This window comes from Lissotriton vulgaris, chromosome 8 (assembly GCF_964263255.1).
Source record: "Lissotriton vulgaris chromosome 8, aLisVul1.2, whole genome shotgun sequence".
Lineage (NCBI taxonomy): Eukaryota > Metazoa > Chordata > Amphibia > Caudata > Salamandridae > Lissotriton > Lissotriton vulgaris.
In genome coordinates, this window is record NC_141696.1 from 34,750,169 (window position 1) to 34,770,539 (window position 20,371).

A 20,371-nucleotide genomic window follows, 5' to 3' on the forward strand; every position below is an offset into this window, starting at 1 on the left:
CTGCAAAATCGGCCCTGTAACAAAATCGGCCCCCAGGGGCCCAAAGCCGGCCCCCACCCGTGCGGCGCACCGGGGGATTGCCCGGTGCCCGCTATGGCCAGTACGGCCCTGAAGGGCGCTCCTTGTTTCTCTGCAAGTCTTGATGGCCGGCGGAGAACAGGGGAAGTGTTGTCAGTTTTGCTCCGGCTGGACCCCGGTGGGCCGTAGTGAAACCATGGCCCCAAAAATCCCCATGGCTACTGCAAACAAAGGAAAAACGAGGTCTGGCGTGACTGCAATTGCCGGTTTGTCTCCCAAAGCAACTAACCCAGAGCCCCTACCCCGACAAGGTGGCGTGAAAAAACTAACTGTGGGGACTCTGGTATCCAGGAATGATAAGACAGAGGAGAAGAAAAATCGCACCGCAGTGCCACCTACCAATGAGCCTTCTGTTTTGGATCTCTTGCGTGCAGCATCCGGCTCAAAGAATCTGCCAGTGCAAGAAGGTGAGCAGTTACAGGGGGGGAGAGGCAAAGAACCACCGCCAAGCTCCAGAAGAGACTCCAGCGGATCCAGAACGCCTCAGCCAGACTCATCCTCGACATCCCACGGAACAGCCACATCTCCGCACACCTGAGAGACCTGCACTGGCTCCCCGTCAACAAAAGAATCACCTTCCGGCTCCTCACCCACGCACACAAAGCCCTACACGATCAAGGCCCGAGCTACCTCAACAACCGAATCAACTTCTACGCTCCCAAACGCCACCTCCGATCTGCCAGCCACGCCCTCGCCGCCGTCCCACGCATCCGCAGAGCCACCACAGGAGGAAAGTCCTTCTCCTACCTGGCCGCCAAGACCTGGAACTCCCTGTTCGAGCAGTAACGGCACCCCCTCCCCCCCCCCCCTTAGCGCCTTGAGACCCTACGGGTAGGTAGTGCGCTCTATAAATGTCTTTGATTGATTGATTGATGAGATGACAAGGAGGTCACTGGGGAGGCTGATGGGGAGGACCCTGTTGTCACGCAAGAACTTGTATCTATGACTAGTACGTTGGCAGCAGATGCGATCAAGGATAGCCAGCCCAATATGCCAGATCACCTCCCCTGGCACTCTCCCTCACTGCTTCCACTCCTTGCCTACACTTTGATTAAAAAAACTGCATAGATGGAAGCAACCTAGATGTAGCTAGGGGGCAAACATCATTCATTATATCAGACATTAATATGTTTAACTCCCCGCTCATAGAGGCTACGGTGGTAAATCATGCTGCCTCGTCAAACCACAGTGAACAAGATATGAACAGTTTTTTTCTCTCTCAGACAGGATTTGGTCTGTGTCAGGCTCTGGATCAGGGTCTGATTTATCGGAAGACTCTAGTGAGGAGGTTTCTGGTAGCGGTAAAGAAGAGACCGTAGCCACAATACGCAAAGCAGTAAGGAAGACAACTCACCCTAGATTGCAAAAGAAAAGATTAAGATGGGACCATTCAGGCGCAGATTTACTCAGTACCTGTATATTATCATTCCCTAAAAAGGATAATACAGTACCCTCAGAACACCCTACATTAGACACGGTCCTTCAATGCATTCTTTCCCATCACGAAGAAACGCGCCAAGATAGCAAACGTGCACAGACGGCTATGCGTAAGATTCAAGGGGCCATAAGGAAGGTGGTGAAGTCGTGCGTTGAAATTAAAACAGAACCTTGAAGAATGACCTAGCAGCCGAGCACACAACCACTAATACTTGTTGAAATGAAAAGGGAATGCTGTCACCCAAGACAGCTCGAATGCCGTAATCTCAGAGACTGTCCTGGAAATCCTCTAACACATGTCACAGCAGGCAGGAAATGAAATTCCCAAGAAATAAGTCGAACTTTAGTTCACCTCACCTGAGATCCTGCTTTTGATAATAGGGTAATGAGTGAGGATACGTTATATATTTTTGGCCAATTTTCTTCTTAAAATGCACCTTCCTCACAAATACTCTGAGAGGTACTTCTCACCAACAAGCAATGCAGAACTGCAGGCTCAGCATATAGATGTGCAGGATGGAGAGAGTACAGAAAGGGGAGATGACAGGGCTGGCCCCCTGCGCCAATGCGTTGCCAGTGTGGAAATGAAGTACTCTGATGCAGAGGTGAGTGAAAAATTCTAAAGCGAACTCTGAAGGAATGTTCCAAGGGAAGGAAGGAAGGAGGGAGGAGGGAATGTACCAAAGAGGGAGGGGGAAGAGGAGGAAGATTACAACAATACTCATGATGCCCAAATAGTCGATCTGCAATGGAAACTAGAGGACCATGAAAATCGACAGCGCCAAAACAATCTGCGGGTGCTCGGTGTACCAGAGGGAAATGAAGAGTCTGATGCGCTGGCATATATGGTCTAGCGTCCTTATTGCTCCCGGTCCGGAATGATACAGCAAGTCGGTTTTTCTAGCGCTGAGAAGCTGCGTGGTGAAAACAAGGTCTGCTTCTCTGTCCTTTGATTTGGTAGCGTGACCAGAAGGAAGGTTCCCCTTCCAGAGCACTCTGTGGCGTATTCCGGCTATGTGGCCCGCGCCCTTTTGAAAATTCAGTCCTGCTAGGACATCTTTTTTGGACTTTTATAAGGAGGATTTGACAAATTAGGCTTGTTGCTAACAAGGCTTGATTGCTATTCACTGACTTTGGTTGGTCTTGAGGAGAATCCCAAGATTTAAAGGGATTCGAAATGCGTAGGCCGTTGGGTCTGCCCATTTTGCCCTTTTGCTAATTTGTTTTTGCAATTCTGTTGGCAATAATACACCGAATTGTGTTGCATTTTGAATGAATTTAGTCATTTAACTTAATTGAATATGGTGTATTTCCTCGAACAGTACACATTGTAATTCATTCATTATTTCTTTGCTGGCAGACCTAGTACACTCAAACTGGTTTATACATTATCTATTTGTTTGAGTACCTGTTTGAATGAATGTGTAAGGTATGATTGTGATATGATTGAAGATTTATGAATGATGGTATGTGTGATTCTTTGGCTCATTTTTGTGTCCATTTTCATTGTTGTTATATCATTTTGTTGGAATTGTATTCTGAATCTCAAACTATTTATCTTTAAACCATTTTTTTTTAAATAAACAGCTATTGAATAACACCCAGATGCATTGAACTGTGGTCTATGCATTGGTGTCAACTTCTCTGTTTCAAATAGAGTATCAATATTGGCATTCTCTCTTATTGTTCAGGCATATATGGTCGACATATTATCAAAGGCTTTTCCGGATCTCGAGGGGTGGAACTGGTCATTGGAGGTACAGAGAGCTCATTGGGTCCCGTTCAATCTTAAGCACCCAGTGAAGCACGACACAAAGTCCCAGGCGATGCATGTCTATTTTGGTAATTTTCTACTCCGGCAGGCAATATACAATAAAAAAAAGCCAATATCGAAGCAGGCATACCTGTTGCATCCGGCGCGGTTGAAAGTGAACAAGGGAGATCATACTCCGTTCTTTACCTCTGAAATTAAAGTTAAGGAATATCTGGAAGCCTGGGACGATAAGAAATAGACCACTTTTTAGTTTCCGAACATCCAAATCTGTTAAGCTTTTCCCCTCTCTCTTTCTTGTTGTTTCTCTCTCTCCCTCTCTCTTCCCAGCATAAAAGTAGCAAATAACACTTTAGTGGGATGATGTTTTTAGTATGCTTTGGGAGGGTCGAGGGTGGAAGAGAAGGTTTTGAATGTATTTATTTTTTTCCTTCTCTGGCTTCGAGATACCTAGCTTCCGGGAAACTAATGCCGGGTTGGGGGGCAGCACTCATCACACCAGACTCCTTAGTCTGGATGCCTTTCTACAGGGGAAGGGGTCGTGGCAGGGTTTAAGGGCACGAGGGCTGAGGGACGGGTAGAGGAGCAAGAGCATTTAATTCAACAAAAGCCAAATGACCCAGATGGGTTGAATAACTATTTGTTCAGTTAATGTTGGTGGTCTTAACGATAAACAAAAACGTTTCAGAGTTGGTGAAATATTAAGAAGCCTAAAATCTGACATAATATGCCAACAAGAAACTCACATTCCCTGGGGGAAAAGAGACCTGCTAGCTATAAGGGGCTATAGCCTTCTTGCCTGTTCCACCCAAACCTCAACTATCAGGGGAGTAACGATCAATGCAAAGAACTGCATTAGTCCCGCTAAACGGGTATTGGAATATAAGTGGGGAAGATGGGCTATCCTACAGCTCTATTTGGGATTGATTATTTGCACGATATATGGCTCTAATGAAGATGACCCACACATTTTTAATGATTTAGAAATTGAGGAAGGACTCCTGGTGCTCTGATATATGTTGTAAACAAATGGGAGAGAAAGGGTGGTTAGACCTTAGAGGTCTAGTACGAACTCCTGGTCCCCTTAGATATAATAATTAAACAAATGGAGGAGTAACCACTAAGGATACTAAATACCTGTACAGTTATTACGGTATTGAGGTGCATGCCCTGCGACCCAATCTGGGACAATACTTTGTCCTTAGAAGAGCCCTCACTCACCAACCTAGTTGGTGATATGCTTCATCATCGGGGTCCCACCCGGATAGTCGAATGCCATCCAGGTGTGCTGCGACACCTGATTACAGTAGAGCTGGTTATTTTTTATAGTTGATATGATTAGAAAAGTGTGTTTAAAAGTTGTCTCAACACTACCCACTTGAAGACTTTATTCTGGAGTGGTTGGGCAACCAGTAAAAAATATATATACAATTATATTTACATGTGGCACCTTTGCTAGACCTACGTGCAGTCTGGTACTGCCATGCGGGCTGCGCAAGTACACCTACTTGCCAGTCCCCAAACCTTCCCTTAACTTCATGTTAGTCACACCAATGGTAGGCCCAAGGGCAGGGTGCATTATAAGCATAAGGTAGGACAAGCCTGATGAGGTTGGCATGTCCTAATAGTGAATCACAGCCATATTCGTTTTTCACTATTGTAAGGTTACCTGCTCTCAATCAGTTAGAATGGGATGCCAGGTTATTAATGCTATAATCTGGCTCGGGGAGCATGGTGCAATGTCGAGTTTGGTATCCCTGAACTCAGGGTTTAATAACGCATCCTTTTGGGTGGATGGTTTTTAGGCTCTGTGTTTGAAAATAGCACTTTTAGTGTCTAACTGTTACCGGTTTCTGCTGGTTTGGTGTGTGTGTGACAGGAGCTGGGTGGCTACAGAGGTCTGAATGAGTCAGTGTGGGAGGAGTGGGGCATTTGCATTGAGAGTAGGGGAAGAGTAGCTCCTGATAGCCTGCCCTGCCTGACAGAATGCTGGCTCCACCTCCTGTCAGGCGACTGATGGCTCTGTGCCTGCCAGGGACGATCCTGGCCCCACCTCCTACCAGGCAACTGATGGCCCTGCCCCTACCAGTGACAATGCTGGCTCCACTTCCTGCTGGGCGGCTGAAGACTCTGCCCTGCACCGTGAATAGGCCAGGTGCCTCGGCCTTGCAACACCCACAACAAACCCAGGATGGGGGGAAATTCCCCTGCATGGACAAAGGGATCAAAGCCAAAAAGGGGTATAAGAGAAGGACCCCTGAACCAAGAATTTAGATCACTTCTGACAAGGAAACCTGAACCAAGGACAAGAAGCCTGCTGATCCAAGGACTTGCCTACCCCTTCTGCCAGTGTGCTGTTTACTGGGGGGAATCCTGCAGTCACTTCTTTATTTTTGCCAAGGAACCAGGAGAGAGGAACTGTGTGTGTACTCTCAAGCTTTGCTAAAGAAAATCTCCAAGGACTGGAAGAGTGCCAGTCTCCTGCTGAAGTCACAGGACTAAAGGACTTCATCATCTGCTTGAACTGGAGCGTGGTGCTTCCAGTAATCTAAAGAAACCAGCAACCTCGACGTCGACGGACGCCGCCGAATCCAGCTCGACATCGTGAGTAAAGGCTTCAGTGTCCCGCTCCTTCGTCGCCGGCCGCTGGGCCCGATCGACGCCAGTAGCGACGCCAGTGAGTAGCCGCAGCCCTTCTCGACGCCGTGAGCGCTGCTCGCTCTTGCAACATCATCATCGACATCGACGACGATGCTGTATCCTGCTTCGCCTCGTGAGCGCTGCTCCTGCCTGACTTCGGTCGATGCCGCTGCAGATCGCCCCGACTCCGAGGCCCGATCGACGCCAAAGACGCGACGCCGGACATCTCGACGCCGCTGATCATCGTGTGCTTCGCTTTTCCAAGGTACTGTGTTGTGGGGGTCTGTGCGACTCCGGGCTCGACGTAGCGCTCCTCGCGGTCGACGCTGAACCTTTGGATTAACTTTGCCTCGACGTCGTGTGACTCCTGTGGGGGTTACATTGTTGCCAAGAACTGTGATTTAAAGAAGAAGAGTTGCTTTTGTTTCTAACGACTTTTTGCTAAGAAGAAACTACACTTCAACTATTATTTTTCCTTCCAAGAGTATTTATTAAGACTGTGGTATATTTTTGTCGTTATTTGGTCTTGTGCTAAGCCTTATATAAACATCCTTATTTTTATAATACTACTGTGTCGTGTCCATTTGTAGTGTCTTCACTTTATTACTGTATATGGTCATAAATGCTTAATGCACTGCCTCTGAGATAAGCCTGTCAGCTTTGCCAAGCTACCAAGGGGGTGAGCAGGGGTTATCTAAGTGTGTGATCCCCTTGCCCTGACTAGAGGAGGTGAGTCCCTATTTGTCAGAAGTGTATACCTCTGCCAACTAGAGACAGCCAAGTCTAACAATGACTCATGAAGAATTAGCAGTATCAAAGCTCCTGTATCGGAGCGTGCCGTGATTGAATAATAAATGGAATAATGCGGCGCAAAAACAGATCTTTAAGATCTAGTTAAAAACACAACTAACACACTAGCATACAGGCAGCACAAGCAGTCATACGCATGCGAACAGATAAGCAAAACGTTCTTACTCGAAGCACGCTGATTCAGGGCTTCATGAGCTCCCCCAACCCTGCTTTACCAAGCAACCACCATCTAAAACGAAAAGTGGTAGGGAAGTGAGAGGATCTGAACAGTTCCGTCGAACCTTGACTCATCGGGTCGGGAGATATTTGGACTTACTTGTGTCATCAGGAGGTCAGGCTGATTAACCTAGCAGCGGTTCGGTCGGGAGCTCCGTGGGAGTGAGGTACGGGCTCTAACACAAACCTAAAGTGTACTTCCGTGTTTGCCGTGAATGGGCGGGGCGTAGTCACGTGGGGCCCGGTTGCTAGGGTAACTAGTGCTCGAGGCAAACGCTAGGCTTACGCAGCCTCAGATGGTTGCGCTGCCCAGATAGCGTTGTGAGCTTGGGATTCAATGAATTAACTCATTTTTGGGACAAAAGGAGATGCTCGTCAGCGTTGTGTTGGACCAAAGCTAATTCTTAGTAATGGAGTTATCAGAAAGGAGGGGGGGGGATCACTAATTGATCCTACAGGGGACAGAATCTTGTAACGGGTCAGTATTCCATGAACTTCAAACAAATACCGGATAGTGATTTTAACTGGAGAGCACTGTGTTCCAGGGGATATTGTCGTTGAGACCTGTACTCTGGGTGGACAGTCTATATATTCAACGTTGCTCTTTTTCATAGAGTCGTTGGGATAATCTGTCACCCAGTGTTAACTGTTCTATGACAGTCCATGTCATATCATTGGGCATGTGGTTCATGGAAAGGTAGTGCTCAGTCAGTTTTGTCATAGATTTCTTGCACCGAATGGTGCTTCTGTGTTCGCCAATTCTTTGTTTAACCTTCCTGCTGATCATGCCCACGTGCGAAGGCTGCAGGGACAGATGATAAGGTATACTACGTTAGTGCTATTACAGTTGGTATGTGACCTGATGGTCCAAGTTTTTCCTGGTTCCAAAGAAAGAGTTTTCGTGTTCTCTGTCAGGTGACACTGGCTGCAATTGCCACATTTATAGTGCCCCGTGACGTTTGGGAGGCCCCACGCATTGAGGACTGTAGGTGTTGGTGTTCCAAGGTTTTTAGGTCTAGTGTTAATGACCGCGTCCCTTATGCTCCTGGCTCATTTGAAGGAGAAAAGGGGTTTCTCCCATTTCAGATTGGCAGTATTGAGTATTTTCCAATGTTTTTGGATGGCTTTGGTCACACTGTTTGATGCCGGGCTATAAGTAGTCACACAGGTCAGTGGAATGTCATTGTTGGTCTTTGTGACATCTTCCAGAAGTGTCTCTCATTGTTGATTTCTGGCTCTTTTCTGGCATTTGTTTAGAATCTTTTTTGGGTAACCTCTAGACTCTAATTTAGAAGTAAGGTCTCTAGCTTGATCTCTGTAGTCGTTCAGGTTGCTGCAGTCAGCGCACCAAGCACAAATTCTATGTCTGTCTGCACTGGATTAATTTGCCCTCACCGCACTCTTTCTCCCCGTTTTTTTCCACAGGTTTTTATTTGAAACTACACAGAGAACAACACTTTTTAGAAATCACCGGTTTGTGATTTCATCTACACAACTAGGCTAGGGCAGGATACACCTTAGCGTGTGTAGACCACCCAACCTAAGATACACTGGTCCTGATGAAAACCTCTACAATCACACGAAGGTTGAAACATGTAGACCTACCCTTTTAACTTACTTTACGTCTATTTTCTGACACCACAGCCTGCCTAACCAGGCAAAGGTGCCACATGTAAATATAATTGTATATATATTTTTTACTGGTTGTCCAACCACTCCAGAATAAAGTCTTCGAGTGGGTAGTGTTGAGACAACTTTTAACCACACTTTTCTAATCATATCACATATAAAGAATAACCAGTTCCACTGTAATCGGGTGTTGCAGCACACCTGGATGGCATTCGGCTATCCGGGTGGGACCCCAATGATGAAGCATGTCACCAACTAGGTTGGTGAGTGAGGGGTCTTCTAAGGACAAAGGATTGGCTCTGATATATGGCCATGAAAAGTAGAAATACCCTAAATGCTCAACATGAAAAAGTTAACTCTAAATATTCCCCATCAGTACTTGATCTTGAGGCGGGAAACTGGAAGTCCCATAGTGGGACATACTATGATGCCTTTTTCAACTATTTTGCTCAGTATTTTGGCCTAAAATCAGCTATCAGAAACCCCAGACACACAAAGAAAAAAGGGTTCCCATGATAACTGCTAGATATTAAACCAACATGTATTGGTGTATTATTGCACACTGTCATTTTATGAAGTACAGTTATTATAAGAGCATCTGTAAAAGGCTCTAATCTCCAAGGGGAGGAAGATTTACTACACGTCTAGAGATTAGTCTGTACTTCAATTTACCAGTCCCTGGAGGCATAGCTGCTTAAGTGGCTCTCTATAAAACCTTGGGCCAGGAAGCCCAGCAGTTAGCATGCACTTTGTTACAGTGAACCAATACAGTCTGTCTCTCATTCTTTTGCTTATATTGCATACATTAGCATACTTCTGGTTATTGAGACAGTCTAAATTAGGTAAATTAAATAGTACAATATTTGATACTACAACCAAAGAGAAAATTACTATGTCCAACTTTCCTGGACAGAACTTTAAAGAAGCCAACATCTTTGCAGAGGTAGATGGTAATATTTACTTCTCGGATGGGGCTGTGCGCATGTGCTGTGCTCCTGTTGGTCTCTGCTGTCAGAGAGGTGACTCTACAGTCTGCGTGTAAACTCCTGAGCTGGGAACAGGACAGCTATTCCAGGGATGGAGACCTTATTATTGGCGGAGTGTTTATCATTCATTCAGAATACATGTCCAGCGAACTCGTCTTTACAAAAGAGCCAGAGCCGATATCCTGTGAGGGGTAAGAGTGGTGCAGCTTACCTTAAAATGTAGAAACATGTCCATTAAGTGTTCTGTGAGAGGTAACTTGAGTTGGTTATTGTATGTATCACATAGAGTGTGCCTGCAACTGTACCAGAATCTGTATGAGCAATGAACCATAATACGCATACAAATCTCACAGCAAATTTCCTGTGAGAATAAGAGCAGAAAAGTCATAACTGATATCTTGTGAGGGTCAAGAACAGTTTATTAGCATTTGTATGGATATTCAGTGTTCATTAACACTAATTTAGTTGACATGTGATAAAGTTCCCCAGCCATAGTTTTTAAAGATATTCCAAGTCACAGAAGAGCTCCATGGCCATACAGAGGAAAGGTTGAGTTCCTTTATAAGGTCATGAAACTTCAAGGTACTGTGCAATATTCTGATATGTACGGTAGGGGGTACTTTTTACCTTATAATACATGGTGACACTATCACCTTTCCCAGAAATCACTAAAACATTGTTAAATTCCTTGGTTCATTGCTCTTTCGTATGAATAAGATATTTTACAAATATGAAAAGTAGAATCTATTTTGCAAAATTAAGCACACCAAAAAGCAATTAGATAATTGTTGCAAACATTTTGATACAAGTCAGATTTAATTTAACAACACTTTAGCTCAGAATATGTAGAAACAAGTGGAAAGATTCTTTCTTTTCAATAATTATCTAACCCCTGGTAAAATGAACATATAGACATGAATTTCCCTTCAGCTAATTACTGTTCATCTAAATAAAGTAGAAGAAAGAAAATACATGTTTCTTTTGCATTTTGTCCTGTCTTTCACCTTGCTATCTGTATCTAGCAGCAGGCAATATGATGTCAGAACTCAACTGTAATAAGTTATTACATTTGAGCAGCTATAGTGTTTCTTTATTGCAAGTGACTAGGTGCATCACAGCTTGCCAATAATAAGGACATTAGAGATGGGATTTATACAGGGATGGGAGAATCCGAAGAATTATAATATTACAGAAGTGTCATATGCCTGATGAAGCGAGGGATAAGAATAGGACCTTGCTGAAAGCATAGAAGTGTAACAGCTGACTATATTCTGCAAGCTGTAAGAACATCTTACTCTAGTGAGGGTTTACTACAAGCCTACAGCTGTAAATATGTGAAGCTGGAACTGCTGCTTATAACAATGAGTATCAAGATATGTATGCATCTATGTAAAGCGCAGACACAACAAAGTCCTACGGAGTGCTGGACCATAGTGCAAGCCTTAGCATTACATTTGTGATTATTAACAAGAGGCTAAATGCTCATGGGTGGTGGATGATTGAGGGTTTTGGATCTTAAGTATAGCTTCTGCTTTCGTACTCTTGTTTTTTCAAAATGTACTTGTGAATTTTGGTTTTGTCAGCTCTTTGATTTGATTTTTTGACCTAAAGTTGAATTATATAATGTAGAATATTTTTCCTGCAGGCTTTTCGAGTCAGTGTTTGCCTAGAAATGAAAGCACACTGTTCAAGTTTTGGGGAACGGTCAGAAATGTACACCCGGGCACCAGGCTTACCAATTGCTTATTTCAATTTTTCTGGGGACCTTTCGGATGGAGTTGGCCAAACTACTGGTCTCCACTGTAATAATTTTTGGGCACTTTGAAATATGGTAAACATGCATCAGTAGATGAAAGGATTGTGGAGGAAAGGTTGTGCCCTAATGGAAGATTATGAAAAGGTAACATAGACCCATCTAGAATGCTCAAGAACTGGGAACACATGCTCACTGTGGCCTGTGTAATGTGTGCACCGCTAGGTACTTTCTGAATTGCTGAAGGGTTGGGGCAGTTTTGATGTTTATGATTATGTTGTCCCTGATCCTAGAAGGGAATAAGAACACATTGGGCCATTTTAGAAACAAACTGCGATAAATATCACAGAGCACGCTTAGTGCGGAATTTTCTATCGCCAGCCATCGCTGGAATATATCGCCACGCTAATGCTGTATTAGCAACAATTAGCACTATGGCGATAAATATTCCAGCGATAGCGGGAGGGAAGGGCCAACATGGCGACAAAACTAGCGATGTAGCATGGGGAAGGGGGAAAACCTTGCTGATACAACCCTGTGGTCGTATCAGCATAATCCACTCCCCATGTTAGGTATTGTTAAGTCAGGAAAATAGCAGGTGTTAAAAAACCGGCAATGACCCCGTTTAGCGCGACTTTTCACGTTGCTAACTGGGGCCGGGGCCTCCTTGCTAATAGGCCATAGGCCTGTTAGCTGCTGTTTACCAGGTCTGTTGGTCGGGAACGCCTACTTTGCATGTCATTAGCGATAAATATCGCTGACATGCAAAGCGGCACCCACACCGGTTGCTTTCGTCAGAAAGCTGTCACTTTCTGCTGTTAGCAACAGCTTGCTGATAGGGCGATAAAAAAAATGCCGCTTTAGCAGCAAAAAGTGCAGCTAAAGCAGCGATAAGGCCCTTGGTAATATGCCCCTTTATTATTGTACCTATAGATGTGTCACAGGTGAGATCCTTTGAGGGAACTGGTAAGATGTGTTTATTACAGTGTGTACAGAACGGTCATTGGCGATACCGTGAAGTGTACACATACGTGTTGATCCCATGCAGTTGATGAGGGCAGGCTACTGGCACTTCAGACATTCTTTCTACATCGTTTCTCCCTCTCTACTCCTCCAATAGCACAGCTTCTGTCCTTTCTTACTTCCGGTGCAGTCCTCATTTATACAATTTCCCTGTAGATATATTGAATGTTTGTTCAGTATAGTGTTGAATATAAACCACAAGACAAGGGTTGGGAAAATCACAGCATCTGCAACAGGTAATGTCTGATATTCACACATCTGGTACAAGATTGTTCAGCACCTGGTCGCTGATACATATGTCTCCTCTTCACTGATAGCTATGTGTCCACTTCAATGCTATCTATGGGTCCTCTACACTGATACCTCTTTGTCCTTTTCAATGCTATCTATGTGGCATTCTTACTAAATTCTGTTTAATTGTCACTGATATCTATTATCGACTTTACAGATACCACATTGTTCAGCACCTGGCTACTGATATCTATGTCTCCTCTTCACTCATACCTATGTGTCCTCTTTACTGATACCTATGTGTCCTCTTCACTGATACCTTTGCGTCCTCTTCATTGATACCTATGTGTCCTCTTCACTGATACCTATGTGTCCTTTTCACTTATACTTATTTCTTCTTCACTGATACCTAAGAGTTATCTTCACTGATACCCATGTTCCCTCTTCACTGATACAGATTTGTCCTCTTTACTGATACCTATGTGTCCTCTTCACTGATACCTATTTGTCCTCTTTAATGATACCTATGTGTCCTCTTTAATTATATCTATGGGTCATCTACGCTGATACCTCTGTGTCCTCTTCAGTGCTATCTATGTGTCATCCTTGCTAAATCCTATGTAATCATCACTCATATCTATTATTGCTCTTCGCTGATACCTGTGTGTCCTCTTCACTGATATCTATGTGTCCTCTTCGCTTATAATTATTTCTTCTTCATTGATACCTAAGAGTTCTCTTCACTGATACCTGTGTTCCCTCTTCACCGATACCTATTTGTCCTCTTTACTGATGCCTGTGTGCCCTCTTCACTGATATTCATGTGTATTCATCAATAATGCCGATGTGACTTCTTCACTAACAGCTATGAGTCCTTCTCATTGATACCTTTGTGTTCTCTTCACTGATATCTATGTATCCCCTTCACTGATATATATGTGCCTGTTCACTGATATAGATGTGACCTATTCACTGTCTTCTTCTTTTTTGAAAGGTTTTACAATCGGTATTACAGAGATGTGCTGGCCATGGTTTACGCCATAGAGGAAATTAATCAAACGCCAGACCTCTTACCAAACGTGACTCTTGGTTTCCGGATCTTCGATTCCTGCATGTCAGAAATCCAAGCAATACGGAGTACTTTGGAACTGGTCTCAGGAAAGAAAGCACTTGTTCCAGGATATGGCTGCCCAAACCACCCACCACTGTTAGGAATTATTGGAGAAACATTTTCATCATTAACTGTCCCAATGGCCAGGATTTTAGGAGTTCTTCATTATCCCCAGGTAATGAAAATTGTCTTTCAAGATAAAAAAATGTTGTGCTACAAGTACTGTGGCATTGTGTACCTGTACAGGACTGCTAAACATGTACTAAGCAGAGTAAGACATAACAATGTATATATATTTCTCAGAACACACCATGATGGAAAGTAGGGGGAACCCACCAGATCCCGGTTCTGGCAGATAACTTACAGGAAACAAATGCTGAATTTGTTCTGGTGTCATATTCTGGCATAATTCAACAGGGCCAGCAGCTTTTTGGCATTCAGTTCGGTGAAGGAACATGCAGGCAGTGAGGGGGTTTTCTTATTTTAACATCCATCTGCAAGCAAAACAAGGACATAAAAGTAAAGGGCCATGATCCCTCCTGTAGTTCAAATATCATTCTATTGGGGAGCCATCTCAAGCCTAACACCTAGATGCCAACGCATAGGAAAGCCATTATCACAGGTTGAGAACCACTATATTAGGAATCTATTCAGGCTCCCGCGCAATACTCCTTTAATACCACTCAGATTAGATGCAGGACTGATGGCAATAGCAGAGGTGCTGAGTCTTAAACCCCTACTGTACTGGCGCCGTCTGTGGTCGACTCCTGAACTTCTTCCCTATAAGGAAGAATTGTCTGAAGTCTTGAAGTTGAGGGGTGCTGCCAAACTCCCCTGGTTGGCCCACATCAAGCATTTGTTAACAGATATGGGCCTGGGGATTTGTTGATCTGACCGGAGTTAGCCTGTACACTAATTTCCAGGAATCAAATGAAGGCTCATTATGAGAACTATAGAATGGCTTCCTTCATACTAGCTCTAAAATAGGCAAACTAACCAAAGCCTTTCTGTAAATAAAAGACAGTGCTAACCTTGAGAAAGTGCTAGATCTTATCAAACCTGTGACAGCAAGAAAGCTTTATCTACAATTTAGATTTGGGGTCTTGCCTCTTCGATGTTTTACATCGAACTGGAGAACCCAGAATGCGGTCTGATGTCCCGCTTGCAATCACCCCGAAGAATCAGAGCTCCATGTCTTTTTCATTTGCCCAGGCTATAACATAGCGAGGAAAAGATGGCTGGTGCAGATTTGCAGGAACCTGGGTAGCAGGCGCTGTATTGAAGTGTTTAGGATACTGAAGTATGATCTCAGTATCCCAGTTGTCTACTCAGTTGCAGGATTCCTGTTTTCTATGTGGTGCAGCAGAAGGTTTTTTTAATGCATCTAATGATCTATTGAGTAAGTTATAGCAAACAATAAGGTTATTATTGCTATTTGATATAATCTACCACTGTATCATAGTATATTGTCTTATAATGAAGGGTTTCCCCGTTGCTTTTTATCAAAGTTTTTATCTAAATTATTTACTTATTTATTGCACTATGCACTTTCCACAAATTTGTATGTGTATGTGTAACGATCGCACTTTTCTCCTTCGTCCCTTCTTTTTTAATATGGAATTAGTGTCATTTCTAAATCAAGTTTGTAATGTTTTTTATCTTCCTGAAATGTTATGTTTTAAAACTCCTTGACTGTATTTGCATAAACAAATGTTTTTTTATGCTGCGATTTTTTAGGTCACATTGACCGAAATAAAGTTTCTTTGAACTGAACTGTATTAAGTAGTTGGTGTCATAAATATATTTTCCTTTTTCGGGGAGAGCTGAAGCACTGAGATAGAATGTCAATATTCACTTCTATTGTGTGTTTTTTGAGTTCTGAATGTCTATCCCCACTCTAACTCTCTAACAAGTTATGGACTGCTCATTTTGCTGCTCTGAGAGTCAAGTGCTGAAAAGATGCACTTCATGCTCAGCTTTCAGGAGCTAGAGTAGGTCTGGTGTGGGGCTTTAGTGGTAAATAGCCTCCAGCCCACTGTTGTAGTCCAGAAACCACTGCTTGCCCTGGGACTCTCAGAATGGTTCTGACAATAAGTAATCAATACTTGCAGTAACAAAACTCCTTCTTCAAACCACCTTTTCCCAAATAAATGTTGTGAGGTTCCACTTCTTTTCCCACCCTGGAAGAGCATTCACTCCATCTTGCCACACAATGGGAAGTCTATATACAATGTGTGGAAACCTGGGAAATTGACATATACTTTGCTGATAAAATTCATGTGTTTTGTTCGTGGGTTTATGTTTAGGTGTAGTTCCCTGCAAGTAAATGCCTGTTGCTTTTGCCTGTTTCATGCAGATAAGCCATTCTTCTGTGCTGCCCTCCCTGAGGGACAAGCAACAGTTTCCGTCTTTTCTACGCACTGTGCCGAGTACGCCCACTTTACATCTCATTGAAGATGCAAAGGGATGCGTAGCAAAAAAGGGTGCTAACATTCGATTTTGCATGTTAGCACCCTGTTGTTGATAGGGCAATATTTTTATCTCCGCTTCTTTGGCTTTTAAAGCCAAAAAGGCGGGGATGAAGCCCTTGTTAATATGCCCCCTGATTCCCCAGCTTCAAACCCTAGCCGGTAAACCATACCCTCTCAAATTGCATCAAGAAATAGTAAATCTGGGCCTCAGTCTTACACAATCTCACTCTCCATCTGTCACTGACTATCACTCACTTTCTATCTCCACTCTCTGACAAGCCTTGGGTTGCTCACCATGCTGCTCTGAGAGTCAAGTGCTTAAAATATGTACTTCATGCCCAGCTTTCAGGAGCTAGAGTAGGTCTGTGTGGGGCTTTATTGGTAAATAGCCTCCACCCCCACTGTTGTAGTCCAGAAACTACTGCTTGTCCTGCGACTCTCAGAATGGTTCTGACAATAAGTAACCAATACTTGCAGTGACAAAACCCCTTCTTCAAACCACCTTTCCCCAAATAAATGTTGTGAGGTTCCACTTCTTTTCCCACCCTGGGAGAGCATTCACTCCATCTTGCCACACAATGGGAAGTCTATATACAATGTGAGGAAACCTAGAACATTGACATATACTTTGGAGATAAAATTCATGTGTTTTGTTTGTGGGTTTATGTTTAGGTCTAGTTCCCTGCAAGTAAATGCCTGTTGTTTTTGCCTGTTTCTTGCAGATAAGCCATTCTTCTGTACTGCCCTCCTTGAGTGACAAGCAGCAGTTTCCTTCATTTCTACGCACTGTACCAAGTAGCGCCTTCCAAAATACTGCCCTGGCACGACTAACAAGGCACTTTGGCTGGACCTGGGTGGGAATGGTAATTGCTGATACCGAGTCAGGTTTGCAGGGAGGAATGAACATAAAAAGGTCAATTGAAGATGATGGTGGCTGTGTGGCATTTATGGAGAGAATAAGTCCCCATTATCCCCAGGACAAGATCTTACGCATGGTGGAAATGATCCGCTCTCATTCAGCGAAGGTGATCCTGGTGCACAGTTCTGAGGTGTATGTCAAGGCATTACTAGAAGCCCTCCACGCACTGAAGGTGGAGGACAAGATCTGGGTATTCTCAGCTTCCTTTGCCATAACTCCAGGACTATTTGCAAATAAATCCTGGAAAATACTAAATGGTGCCCTAGGGATTGTTCCTTACACTGAGGCCATGCAGGGCTTTGAAAAGTTTCTATACCAACTTCACCCCTCCACGTCCACAGAAGACATATTCATTAAGCTCATGTGGGAGCAGGCATTCCACTGTTACTATCCAGAGAACAATAGGACCAAACCTGCAGGCCTCAAACAGTATGGAAGGCAGCTGCCACCTTGTACAGGGAAGGAGACATTGGGCAGAAATGCTTTCTCTTTGTTTGAGCTGAATGACTTAAGTTACACTTACCAAAGCTATCTAGCAGTATATGCCTTCGCAGATGCCCTTCATGCTCTGTTTTCTTGCATAGCAGGGCATGGACCATTCACTGATGGGGCATGTGCCAATCCTGATGAGATCCGGCCTTGGCAGGTAAGAGCAAATCAACTTTCTATCACAGACAAGCCAGCCAACAAATGCTCTCTAACTTGCACATCTCTTCCTCAACACCTTCTTTACATCAAGGGATGTGTCTACACTCTGGATAAAAGTTTCTTCTTCCAAGTATTTAACCCCTTCGATGCTCATGACGAGCTCAGCTCGTCCTGAGGTACACCTCTCGTGTGCTCATGACGAGCTGAGCTCGTCATGCAAAAGGGGGTTCTGAAAATTTCAGCAAAGGAGGGAAATATGCTTAGCAGCCAAGGAGTTAATGTGTGTCAGGAGTTAGCAGTGTGCATCACAAGCACATTTTACACTGGGCCAGGATTCTTTGCCATCTCATACACTGTTCCAGGTCCACTCTACAGACTGCAGTTGTCACAATTCAGAGAGCAGCAGAGTAGCCTGACCTATCTTTTGGTGTGCAGAGCTCTCCACCCCGACTGCAACTTCTCCATAGTCGTAACCTTACTATTAAACCATAGTTTATAAATACCGTAGAGTATTATAAGTTTACCTTTGTGAATGAGGCCCTGCAAATCTAACATATAAAGATATACCTATTTTTACGCCATCTCAAATAGGTCCTACATTACCTGAAAAATCTGCATGTGGAGCCAGGGACAAAGAGTGGAATATCCTTTGATATAAATGGAGACATCACTGCCTCCTATAACATCCTGAACGTGCAGATATCCCGCGACGAGGTCTTCCAGACTGTCAATGTGGGAAAACTCACCCCAAAAGAAGCGAATGGAAGAGATTTCATCATCAACAATACTGCAATCCGATGGAGCGATGGATCATCACGGGTGAGACCTGAGTATGGATATAACTCGCACACTAGCTACAATGCTTTTGACTTCACAATATTTCTACCAATAAGTTGCAATGCCTACAACTTCATTAAATACAAACTCATAGTAAACCAATAAAAAATACTTATTCAGAACCCTCTGATTTATAACGTTAATGGTAATGCATTCTGACCAGGAACAACATTTATGGCATTTGCAAATACTACATCATGATTGAGGTCATGAGGATTGCCTTTGATGTGCTGGTTCTGCTAGCGATGGTGGCTTAGAGAAGGGAGGATTTTGGAGTTAGCCATAACTGGTAAATTTCAATGGTCTTCTGGCTTTAATGAATAACCATTCCTGAACTTTAACTGCGGTTTTCAAGGGAATTTTTGATGTGTTTGTAAATATAAATTAAAGCATCAAAACCAAAACTGAACATAGCTTCACTATAACAATACATTCATCAGTAAGAAAGACAGAGATAGAGAGAGTATGTGTGTATGTGTGTTTGCATTTATATATTACCTAATAACACAGGGGCATATTATCAAGCGGGTTTATCTCCGCTTTTTTGGCTTTAAAAGCCAAGAAAGCGGAGATGAAATTATCTCCCTATTACCTAGCTGTCGCTAACACCAGTTAGCGAAAGCTAGTAGGAGATAGCGACCATCTTGGGCCCCGCTTTGCATGTCAGTGATATTTATCACTAATGACATGCAAAGTGGGCGTGCCAAGATGTTAGCGACTGGAAACAGTCGCTAACATCGCTATCTCCTATTACCAACTTTTGGAGATATTCGCGCTAAGCGCGAATATCTCCAAAAGCTAACACCTGCCCTGAGCAGTTCTTAGCCATGTTATCCAATGGGAGGTGGATAACATGGCTAAGAGCATTAGCTCCGTAATGCATGAATATCGCTGACTTTTCAGCGATATTCATGCATTGTGGCGATTTTTATCGCATTTGCGATAAACCTTGGTAATACCAAGGTTTATTTGCGGTAAAAATCGCCGCAGCGCTGCAGTAAATTTTTGTCTCTAACCAAGCAATAGCGATAATTATCGCTATTACTTGGTAATATGCCCCACAGTTCCTCAGTTTGTGACTCTAGTAAACAGATTACTATTACTATTACCCTAAGTCATTTTACAGAACGTTTCATACTCAGAGAAATTAATGATTGAGTCTGCCTCCTATACATTTGACCAGGCGATGTGAAGGTAACAAAAGAATCATTGTAGCTTAGGGAATATCCGTTTCAAACTCCACAGGAGCAGTAGACACCGTAGAAGGTTAGATTTCAGGGTAAGCTCTCCTCTCTCCTCTACCAAAGATCATTGGTTGTGTTCTCATTGCATCTGTCACATACAGCAGATAGCTAAGAGGCTTCCAGCCCCAAAGAGAGGGACCAACGGAAGCAGGGACTCCTAAAAAGAAGGAGGGGCTTGCCAGGTGATGACTGGAATAGAGCATATGGTAACAGAAAACCTAAAAATTAGGACAAATGCATTCAATCAAACCCAAGACCCTGGAAACCTTAAACCACAGAGCACTGGCATGTGGCTCCGAACAGATCCCAGCCTTGAGTCCTTGATCCTAGCTTTGGGTCAAAGTCAAGGCAGGGAGACAACTCCACCCACTTGGACCAGACATGCCTACCTGTCTGAACAATATATCCTGTAAAGTGTTACTCACAATTCACACACTCACACAGGAAAATAAAGCACTTCAGAGGTGACTTTTCTACGTGCTGATGCACACAGATCCATTGGGTTCAGACAGCCTGTGGCTCTTGTCAATGCAGACAGTGAGGATTGATGCCCTGAAGGTTTAGAGC

At 43.7% G+C, this 20,371-nt stretch overlaps 1 protein-coding gene across 1 annotated transcript; it reads left to right on the plus strand.

The window, feature by feature from the left end:
- Positions 1–214: 214 nt before the first annotated feature.
- Positions 215–18,665, plus strand: LOC147693321 (extracellular calcium-sensing receptor-like). Its single transcript, XM_086935928.1, has 6 exons — positions 215–485; positions 1,302–1,414; positions 12,521–12,579; positions 13,569–13,860; positions 16,879–17,721; positions 18,315–18,665. The coding sequence occupies exons 1-6, from the start codon at positions 215–217 to the stop codon at positions 18,663–18,665; spliced, it is 1,929 nt and encodes a 642-aa protein (XP_086792054.1).
- Positions 18,666–20,371: the final 1,706 nt, after the last annotated feature.